Raw genomic sequence first — 25887 nt, 5'->3', positions numbered from 1 at the left:
CCTGATGGTTTCCATCTGAGAGTTTTAAAGGAAGTGGCTTTAGAACTAGTGAAAATATTGGTTGAAATATCCTAGAACTTGGTGGAATCTGAGAGGGTTCCAGCAGATTAGAAAACTGTGAATATGAAATTCCGACTCATGAAGGGAGGGACACAGAGAGCAAGAAACTTCATGTACGTTAGCCTAACATCCATCATTCAGAAAAGTTAGAGACTATTTGTGAACAAAATTAACATTTCGAGTTTGGTATGACTCTTCAGAACTGCTCTGAAGAAGAGCCATTCCAGATTTGAAATTCAACTCTGTTTCTCTGTCCACAGATGCAGTCACACCTGTTGAGTTTCCCAGCATTCTCTGCATTTGTTTCAGACATGATCTTGTTGAATGTGAGGGCAAGGTTGAAGGGTCAAATGGCCTATCCCTGCTCCTGTTTTTTATGTTTTTATGTTCTTAGGAATAGACTACCCCTTAATCACTTAGCGGATACTCTCAATTAACCAGTTTCTTCTTTTGCAGAAAAGCAAGAACAATTCCTGGAGGCGGATCATGATTTTGCAAACGCAACAAAACACCTCTTTCCCTACCTTTGCTTAGGTCCCGAAAGAGCATCGTTCAAATCCGCCATTCCTCTAAATCTAGCCCGTGGCACATTTCCAAAACTAATCTTTCCCCCCAGCGTCATGCCTTGAGTTGCAAATCTGGAATTCCAATCCTACACACCTCCGCCTCTCTCCCTTTCCCTTCTCCTTTAAGACATACTTAAAACCTACCCACGGGTTGTTTATGTGACCTACTCTCATAACTTCTTAGGTAGCTATGTGTCATTTTTGACATGATGCCTCTTGTGTTTTTAGGGTGGTCTGAAAGCTGTGGTGTGGACTGATGTGTTCCAGATGACAGTTATGATCATTGGGTTCGTAGCAGTGATAATCCGAGGTGCGGTAATTCATGGAGGTTTTGCCAAGGTCTTGAATATTTCATATCATGGAGGCAGACTCAACTTCTGGGAGTAAGACTCTGACACTTACCTTTGGGCATATGAGAATAAGTTAACAATGTATGGTGGTTTTCTCATAGGGGTTTGGTGTTTGGACAGACATTGAACAGATTTAGCAGTACAACACTGGGATTCCATGAGGTAATGTAGGCCATCAGCATCAGCAGAATCACACTCCAACATGGCCTGGCAGACCCACACTCAACCATTACCATCAATCCAGCAAAACCCCTTGTTCAATGAAGACAGCATGCCAGGAGCGGTACCAGGCATATATAAAAATAAGGGGTCAACCTGATGAAGCTGAAAGAAAACTGAGCTGCTTGATTGCAAAATGGCATAAATGATAGATAGAGTTATGTGATCCCACAACCAATGGATCAGACCAAAGTTCTGCCATCTGTCACATCTGGTTGTGAATGGTGGTGGAAAATTAAATAACTCACTGGAAGAAGAGGTTCTACAAATATTCCCATCCTGAATTATGGAAGAGGCCAACATACCTGTACAAAAGATAAAGCTGAAGCATTCCCAAAACTCTTCAGCCAGAAGTGCCAAGTGGATGACCCAGTGTCACAGCTGCCAGTCTTCAGCCAATTCGATTCACTTCATGTGATATCAAAAGTATCACTGGATACTGCGAAAGCTGTTGACCCTGACAACATTCTGGTGGTAGTACTGAACATTTGTGCTCTAGAACTTTGTGTGCCTCTAGCCAAGCTGTTCCAGTACAGTAACAAATTACCCAACAATGTGAAAATTTGGCCAGATATGTCCAGGACAAATTCATCCTGTCCAATTACTGTCCTGTCAGTCTGTTCTGATCGTCAGTAAAGTGATGGAACATATCATCAATCGTAATATTAAGCAGCACTTGCTTAACAATGCTAACTCATGCTCAATTTAGGTTCCACCAGTGCCGCTCAGCTTCTGATCTCATTACAGTCTTAGTTTAAGCATGACCAAAAGAGCTGTATCCCAGAGGTGAGGTGCCGGAATGACTACACGTGACATCAAGAAGCCTGGAATTAATAACCAGTGTAAACCAGGAATCATACCTGTCATATAGGAAGGTGGTTTTGGTGATTGAGGTCAGACATCTAGGTTCCAAGACAACTCAGGAGTTCCTCAGGGTAGTGTCCTTGCCCGAAGCATGTTCAGTTGCTTCATAAATGATATTCTCTTCATGATAAGGTTAGAAGTGGGAATGTTCACTATAAGGGCAGGATTGTGGTTTAGTGATTAGCACTGCTGCCCCACAGCATCAAGGATGCCCCCAAGTTTGATTCGAGGGATTCTATTCATTCATTCACTCATTCGTTAACTCATTCAATCAGCCTTGGATGACTGTCAGTGTGAAGTTTGCACGTTCTCCCCATGTATGCGTGGATTTCCTCTAGTTCTCCAGTTGCCTCCCACAGTCCAAAGATTTACAGATTAGGTAGATTGGCCAAGTTAAATCATCCGTAGTAGCTGGGGACATGCAGGCAAGGCAGAATAGCCATGGTAAATGTGGGGATAGAGCAAGAGGCTATATCTGGGTGATGCTGCATTTTGGAGGATCGGTGTAGACTCTTTGGACTGAATGGCCTCTTTCTGCACTCTCGGGATTCAACAATGCTATGATTGCACAATGTTCAGCACTAATCACAACTCCTGAGATACTGAAATAGTCCAAGCTCAAATGCAGTGTGTGCTGAACAATTTGCAGTTTGGACTAACAAGTGGCAAGTAACATTCACACCACACAAGTGCCATTCAATGACCATCTCCAGCAAGAAGGAATCTAATCATCACTCCTTGACATTTAATGGCACTACCACCGCAATCCCCAGAATCAACATTCTGGAAGTCACCATTGACCAAAATATGAAATGAATACAGCTGTTGCTGCAAGGACAGATCAGAGGCTAGGAATCTTGCAACACATAACTCACCACCTGATTCCCCAAAGGTTATGAACATCTACAGAAAGAAGTCAGGAGTATGGTGGAATACCTCGACTTGCCTGGATGAGTGCAGTTCCAACGATACTCAAGAACTTTGTGAACATATAGGCCAAAGTAGCCCATGTGATTGGCACTGATCCACAAGCAGTCAGACTCTCCACTAATGATGCTCAGGAGCAGTTATGTGTACCATCTCCAAGGTGCTTCTCAGAAAGTCACCAAGGCTCCTTAGACAATACCTTCCAAATCCATGACACTACCATCTGAAGGACAAGAGCAACATATATATGGGAACAATGACAACCGCAGCTTCCCCTCAAAGCCACTGAGTATCCTGACCTGCAAATATATTGCTGTTCCTTCAGTTCTGTTGAATCAAAATCCTGACAGTCCCTTCCTAATGGCATTTTGTGTCTCCTTAGAGCAAATGGACTGCAGTGGTTCACAAAGGCAGCTCACCACTAACTTCTCAAGGGCAGCTAGGGATGGGCAATAAATGCTGGCCCAGTCAGAAATGCCCATATCCCAGGAAGAAATAAAAACATGTATTTAGTCGTAAGTTAGAAAAAAGGACAGTGCCTTTACTTAGAGTTGTCCAGAAGTAACTTGGCTCAGGCAGCCCTATGACAAAAATAATCAAAACAGAAGTTGCTGGAAGTGCTCAGCATTCACGAAGAAACACTAGAGTTAATGTTTTGGGCCCGGTGGTGCTTCCTCAGAATCTGAGGATACTGCCAGACCTGCTGAGCTTTTCCAGCAACTTCTGTTTTTCTTTGATTTACAGCATCAGGAGATTTTTGTTTTGGTTTTACCTCTGATAATATTTACTGTCCAGAGAAAAAGTTATAAACATCAGAAGCTGAATGTCTTTCCGGTGAACTGGAGCTGGCAACAAAATGACTGAGAGTAAAAGGATTAAGTGTTGACTGGTCTAAATCTTTGCTTTTGGGTAAAAAGGGTTTGGGGTTAGAAACTACAATTACAGGTCTAAGGATGTTGAGGTTCCAATTTCAGCTGTTTAAGAACCAAAATAGCAACATGTTTGAGTCATGGTCTCATAGGAAGTTGCCCAGGATTCTTTATGAACGTTGCTGTGCTGTTGCTGATCAAAAGGACGTGGAGCTAATTCCACAATATGACTCTTTAACACTGTAATCTACTTCACATTTTCATCAGATTTATTGATAGGAGACAGTTGAGAGGAAGCTTCACTGAACTGCATTACATATTAAACAGCAAATGAAAAAGGCAAATCTAGAATCCATGTCCAATTTACAATAGAATTATAAAGGATTGCTTTAGTCAAAAATTGATATCAAAGGAAAAGAGTACTGTGGATGTTGGAAATCTCAAATAAAAATCGAAATTATTCAGCAGCATCAGTAGAGGGAGAGTAACAGATTTAAAGCAATGTTAAAAATTACATAACACCAGGTTATAGGCCAACAGGTTTATTTGGAAGCACTAGCTTTCAGAGTGCCCCTCCTTTATCTGGTGGTTGTCCCTTTTTTGTGTGATGCTGGGTCTCTTCAAAAATGAGAAACATTGGCTGCCATTAGTGAGAAAGCATGCTGGGTCAAGCATCAACCAGACACTTGGGCACTGACTGGCAGGCTTCTCAGCCTATCAAGTGCTTTGCCAGTGAAGTCCCACTCTGCCTAAAATTGCCAAAAAAATCAAAGCCTACCAGCTCCTGAGACCTGAAGAGGGTTGATGAATGCTTAGACTGTGCCAACACAGAGATCTGCACTTATCTGTTAAGAAATAAGTGATTTTTTTGGGTGGATTGAGGGATAGGGGTCTTGGGCAGAGGTGGATTATAAGAGTTGAGGATTTCAATGGTAAAGGACGAGGGGTGGTATTCAGTTGAAGCCTCTTCCCTGCCTCCTTATCCATGCCCTCAGTTATCCTCAGATTGAACACATGGTGGCTCCCCAACCATGCAGCAGGTTGTCTGGATTCCGGTTGGCAAGGCAGCCACTTTTTTTCACTTGCCAGGAAGTCAAGAAGTTGTGTTGGTGGCAGGTTGAGATTCTTACTCGGCTGTTTTCGAGGAGTGTGGCTGTGTCTCCAGAAGCTGGTCACCCCATTATTTGCTCATCCTGCCATTTGCCTTGTCAGTACTCAGGAGGTGAAAACCCAGCCTGTTAAATGTTTCAGATCTGTGATGTTTCATCAGCACTGGGGAAAAAGTAGTGTTATAACAAGGGGTGGGTGGGGCAAGGACAAAATGGAGGACTGAGTTAGGGTGGAAGGCAGGAAAGGGTCAACGGGAATGGACATGGAGCTAGAATGAAACAAAATACAACCCTAGAGGTGGTTAGCGGTGAATTGCAAGAAAAATAAATGTAAAGGTAGAAAAATAAAACAAAATGGGGCAGATCATGGAGTGAAATAGTTGGACCCAGTGCTGGATGTCAAAGGTGTTTCATGCCTAATTGATAGATGAGACTTGCCAACCCACCTGAAATGGCCAAGAGCCCCTATCTCCTGACTGCTTTTGAAAGTAATTTGGGGAGTTTTAAAGGCAGTTTAAGATGTTTACTTTTGCTTACACTTGTCACCAGGAAAAGAATAAACAAAAAGATGATGATGGCCTTGCAGCACAGATTGAAATTGGCTGATAGGTTGTTGTGGGTGTCACAGAGACTTGGCTGCAAAAGGATCAAGGCTGGGAACTAAATATCCAAGGATACACATCCTATCAAGACGAGAGGCACATGAGCAGAGGGAGTTAGGTTACCTTGTTAGTAAGAAATTAAACTAAATTAATGGAAAGAAGTGATAAACTGTTGGAAGGAATAGAATCTGTCGGTCATTGAGAAATTCTAAAAGTAAAACAAAACCTTTTAAAGGAGCTATGTACAGGCTTCCTAACAGTAGTGGGATGGAAACTAAATCTGGAGATAGAAAAGACTCCTGTACTTCCTGCATCATCTGATAACGACCCATCTATTACCCTAAAGTCATTGACCTACGTTGTGGTCCTACCCAGCAGTCTTGACAGCAACAAGGATATAGTAGTCCTTGACTGGTACCACATCCATATCCTCCACCACCGATGCTTAGTATTAAGTGTATACAAGATGCACTGGAGAAATTGACCAAAGATCCTCAAACAATACCCCAGTTTTTAAATACTCATTTCCATAATCTTTTCCCTTCTCTATTTCTGCTTCAGCTCCATAACCCTCCAAATAGCCTGCTGCTTTCTAGCCCTGGCTTCTCAAGTATCCCCTACTTTCCTTTATTCCATTGCTGCAGGCTGCAAATTCAGCAGCTGTGGCCCTGATCCAGTGAATTTCCTCCCTGGACCTCATCATCCCTCTGCCTTGCATTTCCTTTGAGATCATCCTGAAAACATAACTCACAAACTAATGTCCCCAGATGATGCTGATTTTTCTAAGGGGAAAAGCTGATCAAATTTCTGAGAAATAACTGGGTATACTTTGCTATTAAGAACAGTACACCACAGGAACGGGCTATTCAATCAATCAAGACTGTACTGATGCATGATGTCTTTCTAAAAATCTTTTGTCTCTATGTGTTCTGTATTCCTCTGTTCCCTGCCTTTTTTATTCATTTGTGGAATGTGGGCATTGCTGGCTGGCCAGCATTTATTTTCCTGTCCCTAGTTGCCCTTGAGAAGGTGATGGTGAGCTGCCTTTTTGAACTGATGCATTCTATCTGCTGCCAGTTGTCCGACATGTTGTTAGGGAGGCAATTCAAGTTATTCAGCCAGTGACAGTGAAGGATCTTCTAGGAGAAAGTGAGGACTGCAGATGCTGGAGATCACAGCTGAAAATGTGTTGCTGGAAAAGCGCAGCAGGTCAGGCAGCATCCAAGGAGCAGGAGAATCGATGTTTCGGGCATGAGCCCTTCTTCAGGAATGAGGAAAGTGTGCCAAGCAGGCTAAGATAAAAGGTAGGGAGGAGGGACTTGGGGGAGGGGCGTTGAAAATGCGATAGGTGGAAGGAGGTTGAGGTTAAGGTGAGGATGATAGGCCGGAGTGGGGGTGGGGGCGGAAAGGTCAGGAAGAAGATTGCAGGTTAGGAAGGTGGTGCTGAGTTCGAGGGTTGGGACTGAGACAAGGTGGGGGAGGGGAAATGAAGAAACTGGAGAAATCTGAGTTCATCACTTGTGGTTGGAGGGTTCTGAGGTGGAAGATGAGGCACTCTTCCTCCAGACGTCATGTTGCTATCATCTGGCAATGGAGGAGTCCAAGGACCTGCATGTCCTTGGTGGAGTGGGAGTGGGAGGGGGAGTTGAAGTGTTGAGCCAAGGGGTGGTTGGGTTGGTTGGTCCGGGTGTCCCAGAGGTGTTCTCTGAAATGTTGCACAAGTAGGCGGCCTGTCTCCCCAATATAGTGGAGGCCACATTGGGTGCAATGGATGCAGTATATGATGTGTGTGGAGGTGCAGGTGAATCTGTGGCAGATATGGAAGGATCCCTTGGGGCCTTGGAGGCAAGTGAGGGGGGAGGTGTGGGCGCAAGTTTTGCATTTCTTGCGGTTGCAGGGGAAGGTGCCGGGAGTGGAGGTTGGGTTGGTGGGGGGTGTGGACCTGACGAGGGAGTCACGGAGGGAGTGGTCTTTTCGGAACGCTGATAGGGGAGGGGAGGGAAATATATCCCTGGTGGTGGGGTCTGTTTGGAGGTGGCGGAAATGACGACAGATGATACGATATATATGGAGGTTGGTGGGGTGGTAGGTGAGGACCAGTGGGGTTCTGTCCTGGTGGCGATTGGAGGGGCGGGCTCAAGGGCGGAGGAGCGGGAAGTGGAGGAGATGCGGTGGAGAGCATCGTCGATCACGTCTGGGGGGGATTTGCGGTCTTTGAAGAAGGAGGCCATCTGGGTTGTTTGGTATTGGAATTGGTCCTCTTGGGAGCAGATGCAGCGGAGATGAAGGAATTGGGAATATGGGATGGTGTTCTTACAGGGGGCAGGGTGGGTGGAGGTGTAGTCTAGGTAGCTGTGGGAGTCGGTCGGTTTATAGTAAGTGTCCGTGTTGATTCAGTTGCCCGAGATAGAAATGGAGAAGTCTAGGAAGAGGAGGGAGGAGACTGAGATGGTCCAGGTAAATTTGAGGTCGGGGTGGAAAGTGTTGGTAAAGTGATGAACTGTTCAACCTCCTCGTGGGAGCACAAGGCAGCGCCAATACAGTCATCGATGTAGAGGAGGAAAAGATGGGGGGTGGTGCCAGTGTAGCTGCGGAAGATGGACTGTTCCACATATCCTACGAAGAGGCAGGCATGGCTGGGGCCCATGCGGGTGCCCATGGCTAGTCCTTTGGTTTGGAGGAAGTGGGAGGAAGAACTTCTGAACTCTGAACAACTTCTCTTTCTAATCCTCCCACTTCCTGGTTTTGGAAGACGCTGTTTGAGGATCTTTGGTCAATTTCTGCAGTACATCTTATACACACTTCTACTACTAAGCATACGAAGTGGAGGAAGTGGATGCTGCAAATGTGCCAGTCAAGTGGATTGTTATATTCTTGTTTCTGTTAAGCTTCTGAGGACTGCATGTAGGTTTGCTGACTGAGCTGGTAGGTTCATTTTCAGACGTTTCGTCACCATACTAGGTAATATCCTCAGTGAGCTTCCTAATGAAGCCTCTTAATCTTCTCAATTCTTCTCAAATATTCTTGAGGACTGTAGGAGCTGCACCTTCCTAGGCACTCCTGACTTGTACGTTGTACAAAACTCTTGTGGGGAACTTGTCCCCATGGAGAAGCTTTGGGGAATGAGTAGTTACCGTAGTTATGTTGTTATGGGCCAGACCAAATCTCCTCGAAATATACTATGAAGGAAGACTAAACTCTAATCTTTTCTTATTTTAAAGGCAGGTGTTGTATGTTGGATGCAACAATTGGTCAAATTACCAGTCTTGAAGCAAAACCTGTTTTATTCATACACCATAGTTAAAATACAACAAAAATAAGAAGAAAATGTATAGCTTAACTCAATTGGAAAACTTAACAGAATAATAGATTATTTTAGCTACTATATGGTAACGGGGTTCGGTCCTTGGACCATCTACATTAACGACTTGTACACAGGGATAGAAGGCTGTATAGTCATATTTGCAGATGACGCAAAAATAGGCAGGAGGGTAAATTGCAATGAGGAAATCAGATTCTTCCAAGTGGATTTGGATAGGTTAGGAGAGTGGGCCAAAATGTGGCAGATGGAGTTTATCGTGGATAAGTGTGAGGTTATGCATTTGGGTCAAAACAATGGGAAGGCAACCTATTAATGAAGAGAGACTTTGGGGTGCTCTTGTGCAGAGTACAAAGGGTCTCCGATTTACGAACGTCCAACTTGCAAACACTCGTACTCATGAACCCGATCTCATTCAGCGTGTAATTTTTAAAATCCAATGTCCAAACATGTCCTGTACTGATAAACGGTTTCTTTATAATGTCCTGACTTTGTTCCAACTTTTGTACAAATCGATTATGACTAAACTCCAGAACAGAACCCTTACACAGCCCAGGGACTATACATAGTCTCTTAGAGTGTGACATCAGTAAATGGGTACAGCCATACAGCCAATATAACACATACGTGAACTCCATCAGAACCATCAACTTATACAACATTTCACACAGAATTACTTTAATATACAATCTCTGTTACTACTTTGACAAATGTTGTATAAGATTACAGAAGAAAGGAAATGATCATTTTTTGTGGCGTATAGTCACCAAAGGAACTTCCTGATCATAGTCAAGTTGTGTTACATTGTCAGACTTATTGCAGAGATTTGATCCCACACTCCAGGTTGATATTTTGGTGCTGTGCAGGGGTTGTGCTGAAATGTCAGGGAGATTGACTTTTAAGGGAGACATTAAACTGATGCCCAGTCTGCCCTCTCGGGTGGCTATAAATGATCCCAACTCAAAAAAGTGCAGTGGGGTTCAGTTCAAGTGTGTGTAATTAGCTATTTGGGACATAATGACATTTTGAGAAGTGTTGTATTATTGTATGGTAACATACAATATTTCCTGAACATGCAGGTGCATAGTTCTTTTAAAGTGGAGCTGCAGGTAGACAAAGTAATGAAGAAGATATTGGTGCACTTGCCTTCATAACATTGAGTATAGGAGTTGTGATTTCATGTTGCGATTGTACGGGATGTTGGTGAGGCCATTTTTTGAATATTGCATACAATTCTGGTAGTCCTTCTATAGGAAGGATGTTGTTAAACCTGAGAGAATGCAGAAAAGATCTACAAGGATGTTGCCAGGACTGGAGGTTTGAACTATAGGGAGAGGCTGAATAGGCTGGGGCTAATTTTCCTGACACATCAGAGACCTTATGGAAGTTTATAAAATCATGAGAGGCATGGATAGGATTGATAGCCAAGGTCTTTATCTCGGGTGGTGGAGTCCAAAATTAGAGGACACGGGTTTAATGTGAGAGGGGAAAGATATAAAAGGGGAGCTGAGGGATAACCTTTTCACACAGAGGGTAGTGCGTATCTGGAACGAGCTGCCAGAGGAAGTGGTGGAAGCAAATATAATCACAATGTTTAAAAGCCATCTGGACGGGTACACGAATACAAAGGCTTGAGAGGAATATGGGCCAAATGTTGGCAAATGGGACTGAGTCAGGTTGGGATGTCTGGTTGGCACAGATGAGTTGGACCAAAGGGGGTCTGTTCTGTGCTATATGATTCTATAACTGTCAGAACAGGCAGCTAGGGCCACAAGTAAATGCCAAAATGAAAGAGAGAGTCTTTTGAACAGATAGCACTGCCTCAGCACTGCTGTTCTGCCAGCTAAGATCCAGTGCTCACATGGGCATGTGGGCACGATGGTAGCACTTTGCTTGTCTTTCATGTCCCATTGTTACTCCAGCAATAAGTCTACAGCAAACTGAACAATGAATCCTCACCACTGTTTCCTTGTCTCTTCTCAGCTTTGATCCAAGCCCAGTAAGACGACACACCTTCTGGACGATCGTGGTTGGTGGAACTTTTGTGTGGACAGCTATTTATGGCATTAATCAGTCTCAGGTTCAGCGGTACCTCTCTTGTAGAAGCCAGTTTGAGGCTAAGCTGTAAGTACCAGCTCTGCAGTTGCTTTGATCTATTGAAGTGTATGGCATAGTACTCAAATAGTTCATTGGTAGTTATATATTGGTAGTTAAATAAACCCACTTCATGTTGCCTACAACCTCCAGGTATTCTCTCATCTTGGCATCAGCTCCTCTTCAGTTGTCTCAATCATTATGTTGTTTGTATTATAGTGCAAAGGAAATTCTACCTTAGAGAATAATTCATCAAACTGCTGTCATGTACATCATTGGGTGTGTGTTGCCCCTTCAAAAGAGCAGGTCAGGTCACCCAGAAGCTGGAGCTAGGGGAGGTTGTCTGAAAGGTCACTGGAGCTGAGAGGACGCAATGAAGTATTCCCTGTTCAAGTATGTCCTCCATCTCCCTTGTATTCTATTTATTGTTCTAGATGTCTTGCGGGACTATTCTGTTTGTGGCGTCTGACACTCTCCCTCCGAAGAGCATCCAACCTAGATGTGCCTCCCTACCTAATCTCTGCATTTCCCATAGCCAGTCCACCTGCGGCCAGTATGGGCAATTTAGTATGTCCAGTCCACCTATGTCCAGTGAAGGGGCGGGTGTTACTAGCGGTCATGGATACCCACTCCGAAGTGATCTGAGATGGTGGTCTTGATATCAGCAGAGGCAACGATAGACCGACTGGATGAAATATTTGCCAGGATCAGGAACCACAAGCAAGTCACGAGTGATAATGCTCCGTAGTTTGTGGTGCAAGAGTTTGAAGAGTACCTGGAAAATCACAGTCAGACATATGAGATTGGCTCTGTATCAATCTGCGACAAATGGACAGGTGGAGAGATTTTTATAAATCTTGAAGCAAGCCTTAAAGGCTTCACAAAGGGAGGGTTCACTAGAACGGTGACTCAGCAGGTTCCTTAGCACGTACAGCAACGTATCACATGCGGCAACCCAGTGTTTGGCGGCATCCTTCATATTCAACTACCAGCTGAGAACCATGTTTACTTATTGCGGCCGGAAGAGACCAGACAGGTGGTAGAGCAAAATCAGGAAAGATAGATTGTCAGAAAGATGGGAACCTCATAGTTGAGGGTATTCCTATTCAGAATAATACATCTAGGGAGAAATGGTTCTCATCGATAGTGGTAGCTCAGTAGGGCTGTTATCATATACAGTGCAGTCTAGGGATGAATTGGTCTGGCAGAGAAATATCAACCACCTGGTTGCTGCACCTCCCCAACGAAGAGGGTGGAGGGTTGGGGGAGAGCAAACCTCAAAATACAAAGCCAGTCCAGATGGGACCAGTGGTGTCAACTGAGTCATGTGTCTCCAGGCCAGGGTTGGCCAAAACCATGGAGAAGACAACAGCAACATCACAGGGCAGCAACAGTCAATCAGAGAGGGAGCTTCTGGAAGCCTGAGAGATGATAGAAGGTAGAACATTAAGCACAGTACAGGCCCTTCAGCCCTTGGTGTTGCACTAACCTGTGAAACCAATCTGAAGCCCATCTAATCTACACTATTCCATTGTGTTTATCCAGTGAGCATTTAAATGCCCTGAACGTTGGCAAGTATACTACTGTTGCAAACTGGACATTCCATGCCCCTACTACACTCTGAGTAATGAAACTACCTCTGACATCTGTCCAATATCTAACACCCCTCAACTTAAAGCTATGTCTCCTCATGCTAGCCATCATCATCCAAGGGTCTCACCGTCCACCCTATCTAATCCTCTAATCACCTTGTAATGTCTCCATTAAATCTCCTCTCAACCTTCTTCTCTATAACGAAAACAGCCTTAAGTCTCTCAGCCTTTCCTCATAAGTCCTTTCCTCCATATCAGACAACATCCTGGTAAATCTCCTCTGCACCCTTTCCAATGTTACCACATCCTTCCTATAATGCGGCAACCAGAACTGTACGCAATACTCCGAGTGCGGCCGCAGCAGAGGTTTGTGCAGCTGCAACATGACCCCGAAACTCAATCCTTCTACCAATGAAAGCTGACACACTGTATGTTTTCTTAACAACCCTATCAATCTGGGTGGCAACTTTCAGGGATCTATGTAAATAGACACTGAGATCTATCTTCTCATCCACACTACCAAGAATCTTTCCATTAGCCCAGTACTCTTTTTATTCCTGTTACTCCTTCCATAGTGAATCACCTCACACTTTATCACATTAAACTCCATTGCCACCTCTCAGCCCAGCTCTGCAGCTTATCTATGTACCTCAGTAACCTGCAACATTCTTTGGCACTGTCAACAACTCCACTGACCTTAGTGTCACCTACAAATTTACTAACCCATCCTTCTACGCCTGCATCCAGGTCATTTATAGAAATGACAAACAGCAGTGGCCCTAAAACAGATCCTTATGGTACACTACTAGTAACTGAACTCCAGGATGAGCATTTCCCATCAACCACCACTCTCTGTCTTCTTTCACCTAGCCAATTTCTGATCCAAACTGCTAACTCACCCTCATCCTGTGCCACTGTATTTTCTGCAATAGACTACTGTGGGGAACCTTAACAAACACTTTACTGAAATCCATATACACCACATCAACCACTTTACCTTCATCCACCTGGTTGGTCACCTTCTCAAAGAACTCAATAAGGCTTGTGAGGCACGACCTATCCTTCACAAAACCGTGTTGACTGTCCCTAATCAAACAGTTCATTTCTAGATGATCATATATTCTATCTCTTATAATCCAACCAAAGTAAGGCTCACTGGTCTAGGGTTGTCTGTACTCCCCTTCTTGGACAAGGGGACCACTTTTGCTATCCTCCAGTCTTCTGGCACTATTCCCATAGACTATGACGACATAAAGATCAAAGCCAAAGGCTCTGCAGTATCCTCCCCATCTTCCCACAGAACCCTAGGATAAATCCCATTTGGCTCAGGTGACTTATCTATTTTCACATTATCCAGAATTGCTAACACCTCTTCCTTATGAGCCTCAATCCCATCTAGTCTAATAGCCTGTATCTCAGTATTCTCCTCAACAACATTGTCATTTTCCAGTGTGAATACTGATGAAAACTATTCACTTAGCACCTCTCCTATCTTCTTTCATCAACGCACAACTTCCCACTACTGTCCTTGTCTGGCCCCAATCTTATTCTAGTCATTCTTTTATTTCTGACATACCTATAGAAAGCTTTAGGGTTTTCCTTGATCCTACCTGGCTGCTACTGTAATACTGTCCTTGATTAACAATGCCACACTTCCCCCTCTTCCACCACCTTCCTTGTTCTTACTGAAACATCTAAACCCTGGAACTTGCAAGAACCATTCCTGTCCCTGCTCTATCCATACCTCCGAAATGGCCACAATATTGAAGTCCAAGATACTACCCCATGCTGTAAGTTCATCCATGTTATTCTGGAGATGCACTTCAAACCAGCTTCCAACCTGCCGGCACACTCTTGTAACTTTGAAACCTTACTTATGACCTCATTACTCTCAACTTCTGTACACTGGAGCTACAATTCAGGTTCCCATCCCCCTGCTGAATTAGTTTCAACCCTCCTGACAAGCATTAGCAAATCTCCCCCCAGGATATTGGTACCCCTCTGGTTCAGGTGTAGACCATCCTGTTTGTAGTGGTCCCACCTACCCCAGGAAGAGCCCCAGTTATCCAGGTATCTGAAACCCTCCCTCTTGCACCATCCCTGCAGCCACATGTTGAACTCTTCTCTCTCCCTGTTCCTTGCCTCACTAGCATGTGGCATGGGTTACAGATCAGAGATAACAGCTCTGTTTGTTCTAGCTCTAAGCTTCCATCCTATATTAGAAAAGGTTTCTGAGAAGTTTTCTAGGGATCACCATCCCACTGAGAAACTGATTAAGTCAATGTAGACTATGGAATGGTTATTTTTATTTTCCGTTTTTTTGTAAATATTCCTGGCAACGTACATATGTTAGCTGCAATGCTTGCACAATAGTTATATCTGTTGGATCTATTGTTAAAGGCAGTATTGAAATAAAGGGGGTTGGGATATTGTGAATGTAATTGAGTATGTGTTGCTCCTTTAAGAGAATGGGTCAGGTGAACTTGTGTAGAAGCTAGGAGCAGCTATCTGAGAACTGACTGTGGAGCTGAGAGGAGATACAATAAAGTATTCCCTGTATGATAAGGCTGTTACTATGAAAATGTTATTTTGTCCTGGATTTTCTTTTGAAGAGTGATTGTAAAGGCAGAGTTGCTGACGTGGCTATGGGAGACCACCTAAGTCAGCAATCAGAGAAGGCCTTTAGGTTTTCTTTAGAACAGTTGTAACAATGGAAGGGCAGTAGCCAATTCTCACAGATCAAGCCTTCTAGATTTTTTTAGCTGTAGTAGTCAGAAGCTAAGTCCCAGTGGAGTAGGAAGCCTCAGTAATGGATTCTTAACTGCTGCTTTCTCCGGAATCTCTATTGATGTTGTTTTCTCCTGGATTGGAAAACAGCATGTAAGAATTAGTGTCTGAATTTACTTTTTTGCCAAGTTGTCTGTTTATGGGATGTTACTATATTGGAACAGTTACATAGTAATAAGTACTGTATCTAATATTCAGATAAGTTTTCCAAAATTTAAATTATTCTAAATTCTTCTTTGTTTTGTTTGTATTTTAACTAAAATGTTAAAATAAATTGTGTTTTGCTTAGCATCGAGTTGTTTGAGCAATTGCATCACATCTGGAACATGCACTTCACACCGACCTTTAAAAGAAGTTATGGTCTACGCTACCTTCTTAAAATATTTTGAATGGGTCTGGTCTGGTCCATAAAAGCCTGTTAATGTTTACACTATGTTTACTTTGTGTTCTCTTTCTGGATCCAGTGAACCACAAACATAATAACCACCACAAGAATTACATTGTAGGATCAATTAGAATTCGATATTGTAATAGCCCAAGAAACAGATATATTGGTCTTGATGTACTAATGTGATAGATCTAGGTCTGGCACATCTGATATGGATTTGTACCATTACAAGCTTTTCATTATTGCAATCACTGCAGTGTCTGTGTCTTTTATTCTTCCTTTGTTATGAGGGTGTTTTTTTTTAAAAAACCTTTGAAATTGTACTGTGCTACCTGGAGGACTGAAAAGCTGGTTGCATAAGCTTGATTCTCAGTCTTAGATTGGACTGTGCACTGCTTACTAATGGTCCAGGACTGAGAGTCCCTTTTATTTTCTCCACAGAGCTATATTGACTTGTTTTATTTTTATGAATATCTCCCAGCAATTGTAAGTTGTTCACTTCCAGCCCCTTGAAACTGCCATTTTCAGATTTTCTTTATTTCAGATCTCTCTACCTCAATTTGGTTGGTCTGTGGATAATAGCCATCTGTGCAGTGTTTACTGGGCTCACTATGTATGCTGTTTATCACCAATGTGATCCCCTAACTCAGAAGAAAGTCAGAGCCTCAGACCAGGTAAGCTGACAGCTCAAGAGAACGTGCGGCACATCAGGTTCATGCCAGATCTCTGTCGAGCAATTCAATTAGTTGTATTCCCCAACTCCATGATCAAATATCCTAAAAGTTACCTCTGTCAAATGACTAATCAGTCTTTTGTAAAATCATTGATCATCATACCTTCCTCTGAAACATTGAATTCTGGTAGTTATCACTTGGTACAGTAAATAGTTTGCCCCAATATTCTTGCCTTAAATCGGTGTCCTCAAGTTTGCTGTCATCAACTGATAGCAAAAGCTTTACTTTGTCCACCTTATTAAACATCCATACTCCTTTAACTCCAACCATACTCCAATTCCACTTTCTCCAATTTAACCCTGTCGCTAAACTCCCCCATCTCTGGTGAATTCTAGTAAATCTCCTCTGTATTACTCAAAGTGTGGAGACCAAAACTGGAAATAAAACTCTTATTGTAGTCTGAACAGAGATATATTAAAGATCAGCATAATCATTCCTCCTTTTTAATTAAATGCCTCTGTATGAAGCTCAAGATCCCACTTGCTTTAGTTAATACAGTTTTAGCATATCATGCCAGCACTCAAAATTATTGCTCATCAACTTTCCAGGTCCTTCTATCCATGTCCTCTCTTTAAAATTGCACCAGCAAGTAAGTGTACATTTACTCTCTCCATATGTTCTGACAAAATGCATCACCTCACATTTCTGAATATTAAATTTCTTCTGGCCCAGTGTGCCTTTTCTGCAAATCATGTTGCAATCAATTGATATCATTCACATTGTTTGCCATTGTTCCAAGCTTTGCTCAAATATAAAGTTAAATAGTGAATCTGGAACTGACTGTTAGAGAACACTATTGTCCACCACCATTGAGTCTGAGAAATAACCATTAATGACTAAAAAAACAAAGAATTATGGATGCTGGAAATCAGAAACAAAACCTGAAATCGCTGGAAAAATTCAGCATGCCTGGCAGCACTTGTGGAGAGAAAGCAGAGTTAACGTTGTGGGTTCATTCTGAAGTAGGGTCACCAAACACAACGTTAACTCTGCTTTCTCTCCACACATGCTGCCAGATCAGCAATTTTGTTTTATTCAATTGATATTGATATTGACCACTATTGTGTGAGGTTAAGTTATGTAACTTATGGTACTCTATCAATTGCTTTTTATACATCTATATGAGGAAGATCCACTGCATTTTCTTCATTCACATTCTCTATTACTTCATACAAAAGGTTCAACCAGGTTCGTCAAAACAAACGTTCCAAAGCGTCTGTTACTTTTTTCAGTGTTTATTGATTCTAATACCTCGCTGACCAGTGACGATAAGCTGGCCAGTCTGTGGTTATCAGGAATGTACATAAAAACTTTAACACGATTAGCACATTTATGTCTTTCCATCTTTGACACCTCCTTTGTCTCAAAAAAAATTCTGTGAATATGGCAAGTTGTTTTGCTATCTGCAGCCATGCTTCTCTAGTAACCTGAAATTCTTGCCATCTGGGCTGTGTGATTTATCCATTTTCAGACTTTAAAGTTTTGACAACTTTTCCTATAAATACCACTTTAAATTTCTAGCCTTTACCGCTACAATGGCAGCATCAGGAGGTGGACAAGTCGATGTTTTGGGTATAATGGATTACACCCAAAATGTCGACTTCTCCACTACCTAATGCTGCCTGGCTTACGGTGTTCTTGCAGCCTCCTACTGTCTGCTTTGGATTCCAGCGTCTGCAGTTGTTTTTATCTCTTTTCCCACTACCATGTCTGTTTACAAATATTTTGTCAGCATCTTCTTTCTAAGCATTTATATAATGTACTAATTCACTAATTATCCTAGTTCTATCCTGTGGCTGTACGTACTCTTTGTTGCTAATAATCTGTTGCATGTCATTGAGATAATGCTCTGGAAATCAAGCCCCCCTATCACCAAGATCAGAACCAAAATTAAAGAATCTTAAAAGTTCACAGCTTCACTAATTTACCTGTTTTCAGACCCAGATTGACGTTAAGATTCTAAACTACAAATAAATAATTATGAACCGTATGATATGTATTACTTTATGAAGTCTTAGCCATGTAAAGTACTGATTTATTGATGCCCACAGATTCACATTCTTCCAGCAGAATTTCACATGGTACTCGCAGTATCTCCTTGCAATATCTGAGTACCAAAATGTGATGAACGTTTGTCATCTGCAGGTCTGTGAGGTTTTTCTCCACTTCGTCATGAGAACTCCACTTTGAATACAATAATATTCTGGAACTTCTTCAGCTCAGCTTCACTGTGAGTTGGCTGTACTAGCTTACTCAACCCTAGATCTTCTTTCTCAGCTTCAATTAGTGAAAACGTGCCAAACAGCTCATCTGAATTACTGTCTTTCTTAATCAGATTTTCTTATATCCAACCATCTGCTTAGGGTATATCTGAGCTCTGGTCATGCACTGTGTTTAGCCATTGATCTGGAAAGCTATTGTTCTGTCTTTTTAGCAAATGTTTCAAATGTTCTATCTTTTTAGCCTCAACTGGACATTTTATGATAATAGAGTAGATAAAGAGTGCAGCTGGAAAAAGCACAGCAAGTCAAGCAACATCAGAAGAAAAGGGAGTCAATGCTTCAGGTTGGAACCTTTCATTAAGACTGTTGAAAGGTTCCAACCTCAAATGTCAACTCCCCTTCTCCTCTGCTACTTGACCTGCTGCACTTTTTCTGCTTCTACTCTCTATCCACTCTGACTCTTCAGCATCTACAGTTGTCACTATCTCCAAGTTGCTGAAAGCCATAGTCCGAAGCCTCTACCAGGGATGCCAAACTTGAAGAAGTTTTCCTCCTCCCTCTGGAAAGATCTCAGTGGGTCTCTCTCCCACTGTAAATGCCTGATCATCTCCTTCACCCTGAACCTCTTCAACCACAACCTGAAACAATAGAGTTCTGATAAAAGGAGCTGATCTGAAATGTTGTCTCCCCTTCTTCGCTGATGCTGCTTTACTTGTGCTTTATCCAACTCCCCCACTGTATCCACTCTGACTCTCCAGCATCTGCAGTTCTCACTATCTCCAAATTTTGTGATAATAGTCAAAGCTACAACTTCCTCACCCATTTCCCAGAAGTAAATCAATTCCGCCCACAGATACTTCCTTAATTAACCCGACTATCACAGGTCCCGACAGCAAGTCAACTCCAATTGGACTTTGTTCAATGGAACAAGGATAAGCTCTGCCCCCATCCCATTCACCAACATTTTGGTTTCTGTTGAACTCTCTGGAGAGAAAATTAAATCCTCCTCCTGCAAGTTTGAGTGGCCTCTGTGTCTCCTAGTATAGTTCTTGGCTTGGATGCTTCCTTTGAAGAAAAAGGGTTATCTCCCCTTTAGATCAAAACCTTTCATATTTCTAATCTATCCTACGTAATTCATCTAAACTCATAGCATTGTTTTCCTTCAGTTTTTTTGTTGTAGTAAAACTACAATCTGAGATTGTGACCTTTCACTCCTGAATTTCTATCTCAGACTCATTCTTACAATCTCCAATAAGTCCCATGGATTTCCCTCACAACTTCCAACAGTCTGTGTTAATGTGTCTCATCATGTTACAGTAGAAACACTTCGGCTTCTGCAAGTCCACCCTCAGTATCTTCCCATCCACCCTTAAGTGTTGATCACAGATAATGGGCTTACTAGCAGGGAATTTGACTATTTCCTAAAGTTGAAATGTATTTGTTATATAAAAACAGCTCAATACCATCCATCATCCGGTGGTCTGGCAGAAAGAGTAGTCCAAACTTTGAAGCAGGCTTAAGGAAACAGCCAAGAGCTTCATTAGATACCAAACTGTCCAAGTTCTTATTTGATTATAGGACCACCCTTCATGCAAATACAGGGATAGATCCAGCAGAAGTGCACATGGGAAGAAGAGTCCAGACCAGATTAAATCTGATCTCCTGGGATCTGGTGGAGAGGGTGAAACGGCAACATGAACTAATGCCAAACACAAGACTCTGCAAAGTGAGAGAGTTTATTTCAGGGGACAAAGTTTGGTATGGGAATGGTCCAGCATGGGTAAGCGGCATGGTCTGTGTGAGGCTAGGTCCAGTGACATATAGGTTCGGGAAGGTGCGATGGTCCTAGCAAGGATGTGGACCATATAAAAGCTGCAAACTTACAAACGGTGTAGAATGAAAGCGTGCCTGGCTACTCGACATGCCTTCCAACTGTTCTGGAGCCCATGGATTCTCTATCTCTGTCAAGTGTTGAAGATACCTCAGAATCTGAGATGACAAAGCAGATGTCATCGACACAACATCTTTGCCACCTGAAGAAGAGAACGAATTTCTTCTGAGACGTTCTGGGTGTAAGAGGCAATCTACTGTGCGTTACACACTGCCGGTGACAGAGGCAGATTTGGAAGAACCTAATTGGGCTAAGGCTCCCCAGGAGAAGCTACAAAAAACCAAGAACCGACCTATCTCCGAGGACACAGAGGGGGCGGGATGTCCTGATTATAATAAGGTCAGCTATTGAATATGAGTCCCCTGATTGGGGATGTTAATCTGGTCCAGTCAGGAATCCCTAGCTGATAGATATAAACAGCAATATCAGAGGATATGTTCACACTAAGAGCTGGCCATGAGTGAGCTGGATCTGTGTCAATGACTCTCTGTGTGAATAAAGGGTGACATGGTAACGGGATACCAGTTTCTGTGGAGTTATTTCAAGTTGGACAGTATTAGGGATCTTGCTTGAGCAAACTGGGTAGGATTTTGCTTCAATAGTGGATAGTATTCTTTCGTAATTCCCCATATAAGGGGTAGAAAAAGCTCCTTGTAAGTGGATCTTAATGTGCTAAATCAGGATCGTTATTCACTTGTGTTTTAGTTGCTCCCATACCTGGTGATGGATATTCTGAGGGATTATCCTGGTGTTCCAGGACTCTTTGTGGCAGCCGCATACAGTGGAACTTTGAGGTACTGAATATCTGATTCCATCCAATAATCATCAATGTTAACATTCTAGCCCCTTTCAATTGATGTCTCTCTAATGCTGTTTCCTTCTGTATTGACGCCCTGATTCTCTTTCTTTCATCTTTTTCCAGTACGGTTTCCTCTAGCATCAATGCATTGGCTGCTGTCACAGTGGAGGACGTCATCAAGCCTTTCTTCGGTTTATCGGAGCAGAAACTTGCTTGGGTCACAAAGGGACTCAGTAAGTGGGATTTCATGGCTACAAATGTTCAGATACATGTAGAAACCACTTCCAAGTTGGAATTTCAGCAGAACTGGTACTAGTTGATCGAGTTTCTTAGGTGGGAAATGAAGACTAATCTGTGTTGGTAACTTAGCATTTATACATCAAATTCATTCTTCACTAGGATCTTAAAACTGTGAAACTGTTTTTGTCTCTGGCTTTACTGCAGTATGTAAGCTGTAAACCCTGAAAATCAATGTAATCATGAAATTGTTCCTGCCTGATGTAACTCATCGGTGCTAGACGTTTTTGGTGGCCGTGTGCATAATCTACTTTTAGATTTTCAGAACCTGTTTTGAGCTACCAACTGCTATTACCTGCAAGTGATATGAGCCCTTTTCCATTGGGAAACTCAACGTTGTGTCAAGGAGTCCTATCATTTTTGTTCATAATGGACCATTAGTGTAGCACAGTCCTGATGAGAGGCTTTGGTGGCTCAGTGGTAATGTACATATCTCTGAGCCAGAAGACCTGTGCTTCAGAGATATGAAATAAAATCTTTAAGCAGGTTGATTACAAAATGATTAGTGATGATAAAATGATAGGGTTTGAACGTGAAAAGAATGAATGAGCTATTAGAGTTTAGGTTAGGGCAAATTTAATGAGATGAGGCAGAGACTGTCCTCAGTAATTTGGGAAAATCTGCTAATGAGTAACACAACAGAAGGGTAGTAGAGGATGCTTCAAGAAACATTTAACTCAAAGACAGTTTATGCCCCTGAGAGGGAAAAGCTGGACCTCACAGAAAACAACAGCCACAGGTAACAAAAGAGATAAGGGACAGCTTATAAAGATTTACTAAAACACACAAAAAAGCACTGATCCTTTTGAATGGGAAATATTACAAAGACCTGCAAAGGCAGAGCAGTTTGTAAGATTAATAAGAGGTATCATGACAGGAGTTTACAAGGGATATCAAAATCAAGAAGAAGAAATTTCATAGTTACATAAAGGTATAGAGCATAGTCAGGAGCAAGGTTAGCTCACGAAAGACTGAAAGTGGGAATCTTGTCAATGACTATGGGGAAGTGGCAGACATGTTGAATAATAACTTTGCCTCAGTGTTGACAGTAGAAAAGAGGAGTAACTTGCTGGAAGTTCCAAAGAAATTAATAGTGGATTTGGGAACAGGGACTGAATAATATTAATAGAAGTAAACATCAGTAATAAGGATTCCAGTAGACACCCTAACTATAATCTTTCAGAGCTCCCTGCATATAGGAATTGTCCCTCTGGAGTGGAAAATTAGACATATTACTCTTTTATTTAAGAAGGACAAAAGAAGAAAACTAGGGAATTATAGCTCAATTAGCTTAACATCTGTGGTGGAGATATTGTTTGAATCTATAATCAAGGATGTGGTAACTGAACACCTCAAACATTTTCAGTTAATCAGCAAGAGTCGACCATGGATTCATGATAGGTGGATCATGTCTGACAAACCTCACTGAATTTTTTGAGAAGTTGACTGACTGTGGTGTCTGAAAATGTGGTTTAAGTGGTGTTCCAGAAGGCATTTAATAAAGTCTCATATAAGAGACTGTTCGATAAGGTTGGAGCGCACAGAATTGAGGGCAAAGTATTGAAGTGGTTGGGAAATTGTTTGAGTGGCCGGCAACAGAAAATAGAGATAATATGTGGGTACTCAAATTGCCAGGATGTGACCAATGGTGTTCCAAAAGGATCTGTGTTTGGACCTTAATTATTCACATTGTTTATTAGCAACTGAATAATGGCATAGAAAGACAGGTAGGAGGCTGGAAAAACACAGCAAGCCAGGTACAGAAGTTGATGTTTCGGGTGTAACCCTTCTTCAGACCTGCGGGTGGGTGTGAGGGGGAAGCTGCAGGTAAAGACAAAGGGGTAGTTGGGGGCTGGGTAGTAAACTGGGGATAGGTGAAGACAAGTAGAGGGTACGCCTCGGTTGGTCAATGGGAGGAATGAATTCGGTTGTTGGCGCGGGGGGGTGGGCGCGGAGGGGCTGAGAAAGGAGTCGGGGGATGTGGATGCCCCCACCTCCCCATTTATCTGCAGATCCCCCCACATCCACCCCCAGACCTGAAGAAGGGTTTCACCTGAAGCATTCACTGCTGCACCTCCTGATGTGCCTGGCTTGCTGGGTTCTTCCGGTCTCCCGCATGTCGTCTTGGATTCTAGCATCTGCAGTTTTCTTTTGTCTCTAATGGCATAGAAAGCCATATATCAGAATTTGCTGATGAAACAAAGTTAGGCAGCATTTCAACAGTGTAGATGATAGCATAAAATTACAAAGAGATATTGATAAACTAGTTGAATGGAAGAACTGTGGCAGATGGCGTTCAATTAAGCAAGTATGAGGTTATCTATTTTGGACTGAGAAAAGACATGATGTGGCGATGTGGGTGTTGGACTGGAGTGGACAAAGTCAGCAGTCACACGACACCAGGTTGTAGTCCAATAGGTTTATTTAAACTCACAAGCCTTTGGAGTATTGTTCCTTCATCAGGGAGACGAAGGAGCAGCGCTCCAAAAGCTCGTGATCTTAAATAAACTGATTGAACTATAACCTGGTGTTGTGTGACTTCTGACTTCGAAAAAGAATAGATCAGATCAGTTTCTAGATGGTATAAAGTTAATTACAATGGATATCCAAAGAGACTTGGGGATACAGGAACATAGATCCTTTAAGATGCCATGAACAAGTTCAGAAAATAATCCAGAAGACTAGTGAAAAGTTGCACCTTTTTTTCCAAAGAGAGTGGAGTATACGGATGCAGAAGTTATGCTACAATTATATAAAACCTGGGTTAGATTTAGATTCAGATTCAGATTAGATTTAGATTACTTACAGTGTGGAAACAGGCCCTTCGGCCCAACAAGTCCACACTGACTCTCCGAAGAGCAACCTACCCAGACCCATTCTCCTACATTTATCCCTTCACCTAACACTACGGGCAATTTAGCATGGCCAATTCATCTAACCTGCACATTAATGGACTGTGGGAAGAAATCGGAGCACCTGGAAGAAACCCACGCAGAGAATGTGCAAACTCCACACAGACAGTTGCCTGAGGCGGGAATTGAACCCGGGTCTCTGGCGCTGTGAGGCAGCAGTGCTAACCACTGTGCCACCGTGCCGCCCCAAGTTAGATTCCACTTGGAGCACTGCAAGCAGATCTGGGCTCCGTACCTTATGAAAGCTATCTTGGTCTTGGAGAGAGTACAACCTAGATCTACAAGAATAATGCCTGGACTTCAGGGGTTAAGTTCTGAGGAGAGATTATACAAGTTAGGCATTTTTCTCTAGAACTTAGAAGATTAAGGGTGATCTGATGGAAGTCCTCACGACATTAACAGGAAAAGACGGAGCAGGTGGAGATAAACTATTTCCACTGATTGGGGATTCTAGAACTAAGGAACATAGTCTGGGCCAGGCTGTTCATGAGCGATGTTAGAAAGCACTTCTACACACAAAGGGTGATATATCTTTGGAACTCTCTTCCACAAATGATTGGTGCTAGATCACTTGTTAATGTTAAATCTGAGATAAGTAACTTTTTGTTAAGCAAAGGTATTAAGGCATATGGGCTGAGGGCAAGGATATGCTGAACACGGCCACAGATCAACCATGATTTTATTGAATAGTGGAACAGGCTCAAGGGCTAAATATCCTACTCCTGTTCCTATGTTCCTAAAACAGCTTGAACAGTTCTCGACACACTCTTTAAATCACTGTGGAATGCTGCATAATATGTCAGAGTAATTCAGTATGTCATGGAGATCTAGGGAGAAATGAGGTGTTATAATTCCATATGACTAGCCACAATTTCTTATGGCCTCACTATAAATTGCAAGGTCCACAGACATGTTTCTGTTCTGCTCAGTATGTGGCCCCATATATTATGATGACATTGATCTGTGGTTTTGACAGATAAATCTCCACAGCCATCTGGTGAGAAGCATCAGACGAATAGATGTTGTCAAAATCTTCTAATACAGTAGACCCCCTTACCTATGGGGGTATACGTTCCTAAACCTGCTGCGGAAGCCTGAAACTGCAGGTAGGAGCCAGCCCGTTCTTTTAATTGGAACATTTACCTTCCCAGCAGCCTCCTGGTTCCAGAAGGTTCCCTGTAATATATTTGGGCTGGGGTAAACCATGGGTAACTCAAATCTCAGAAAACGATTCCGCAGATATGGGAGTCGCCCTGTACTGTCTACTGTAATGAAGTGACTTCATT

At 42.6% G+C, this 25887-nt stretch overlaps 1 protein-coding gene across 1 annotated transcript in view; it reads left to right on the top strand.

The window, feature by feature from the left end:
• LOC140467218 (sodium-coupled monocarboxylate transporter 1-like) overlaps nt 1–25887 on the top strand; it is a 92301-nt gene that overhangs the window by 19831 nt on the left and 46583 nt on the right. Inside the window, exons 5-9 of the mRNA XM_072563441.1 lie at nt 855–1009; nt 10869–11009; nt 16291–16420; nt 21299–21387; nt 21516–21625. Of these exons, the coding sequence (XP_072419542.1) occupies nt 855–1009; nt 10869–11009; nt 16291–16420; nt 21299–21387; nt 21516–21625 (625 nt within the window). The remainder of the gene's footprint in view (nt 1–854; nt 1010–10868; nt 11010–16290; nt 16421–21298; nt 21388–21515; nt 21626–25887) is intronic.

This window comes from Chiloscyllium punctatum, chromosome 45 (assembly GCF_047496795.1).
Source record: "Chiloscyllium punctatum isolate Juve2018m chromosome 45, sChiPun1.3, whole genome shotgun sequence".
Taxonomy (NCBI): Eukaryota; Metazoa; Chordata; class Chondrichthyes; order Orectolobiformes; family Hemiscylliidae; genus Chiloscyllium; species Chiloscyllium punctatum.
Note: the sequence above shows the minus strand (reverse complement) of the source record. Positions and strands in the feature narration are given on the sequence as shown.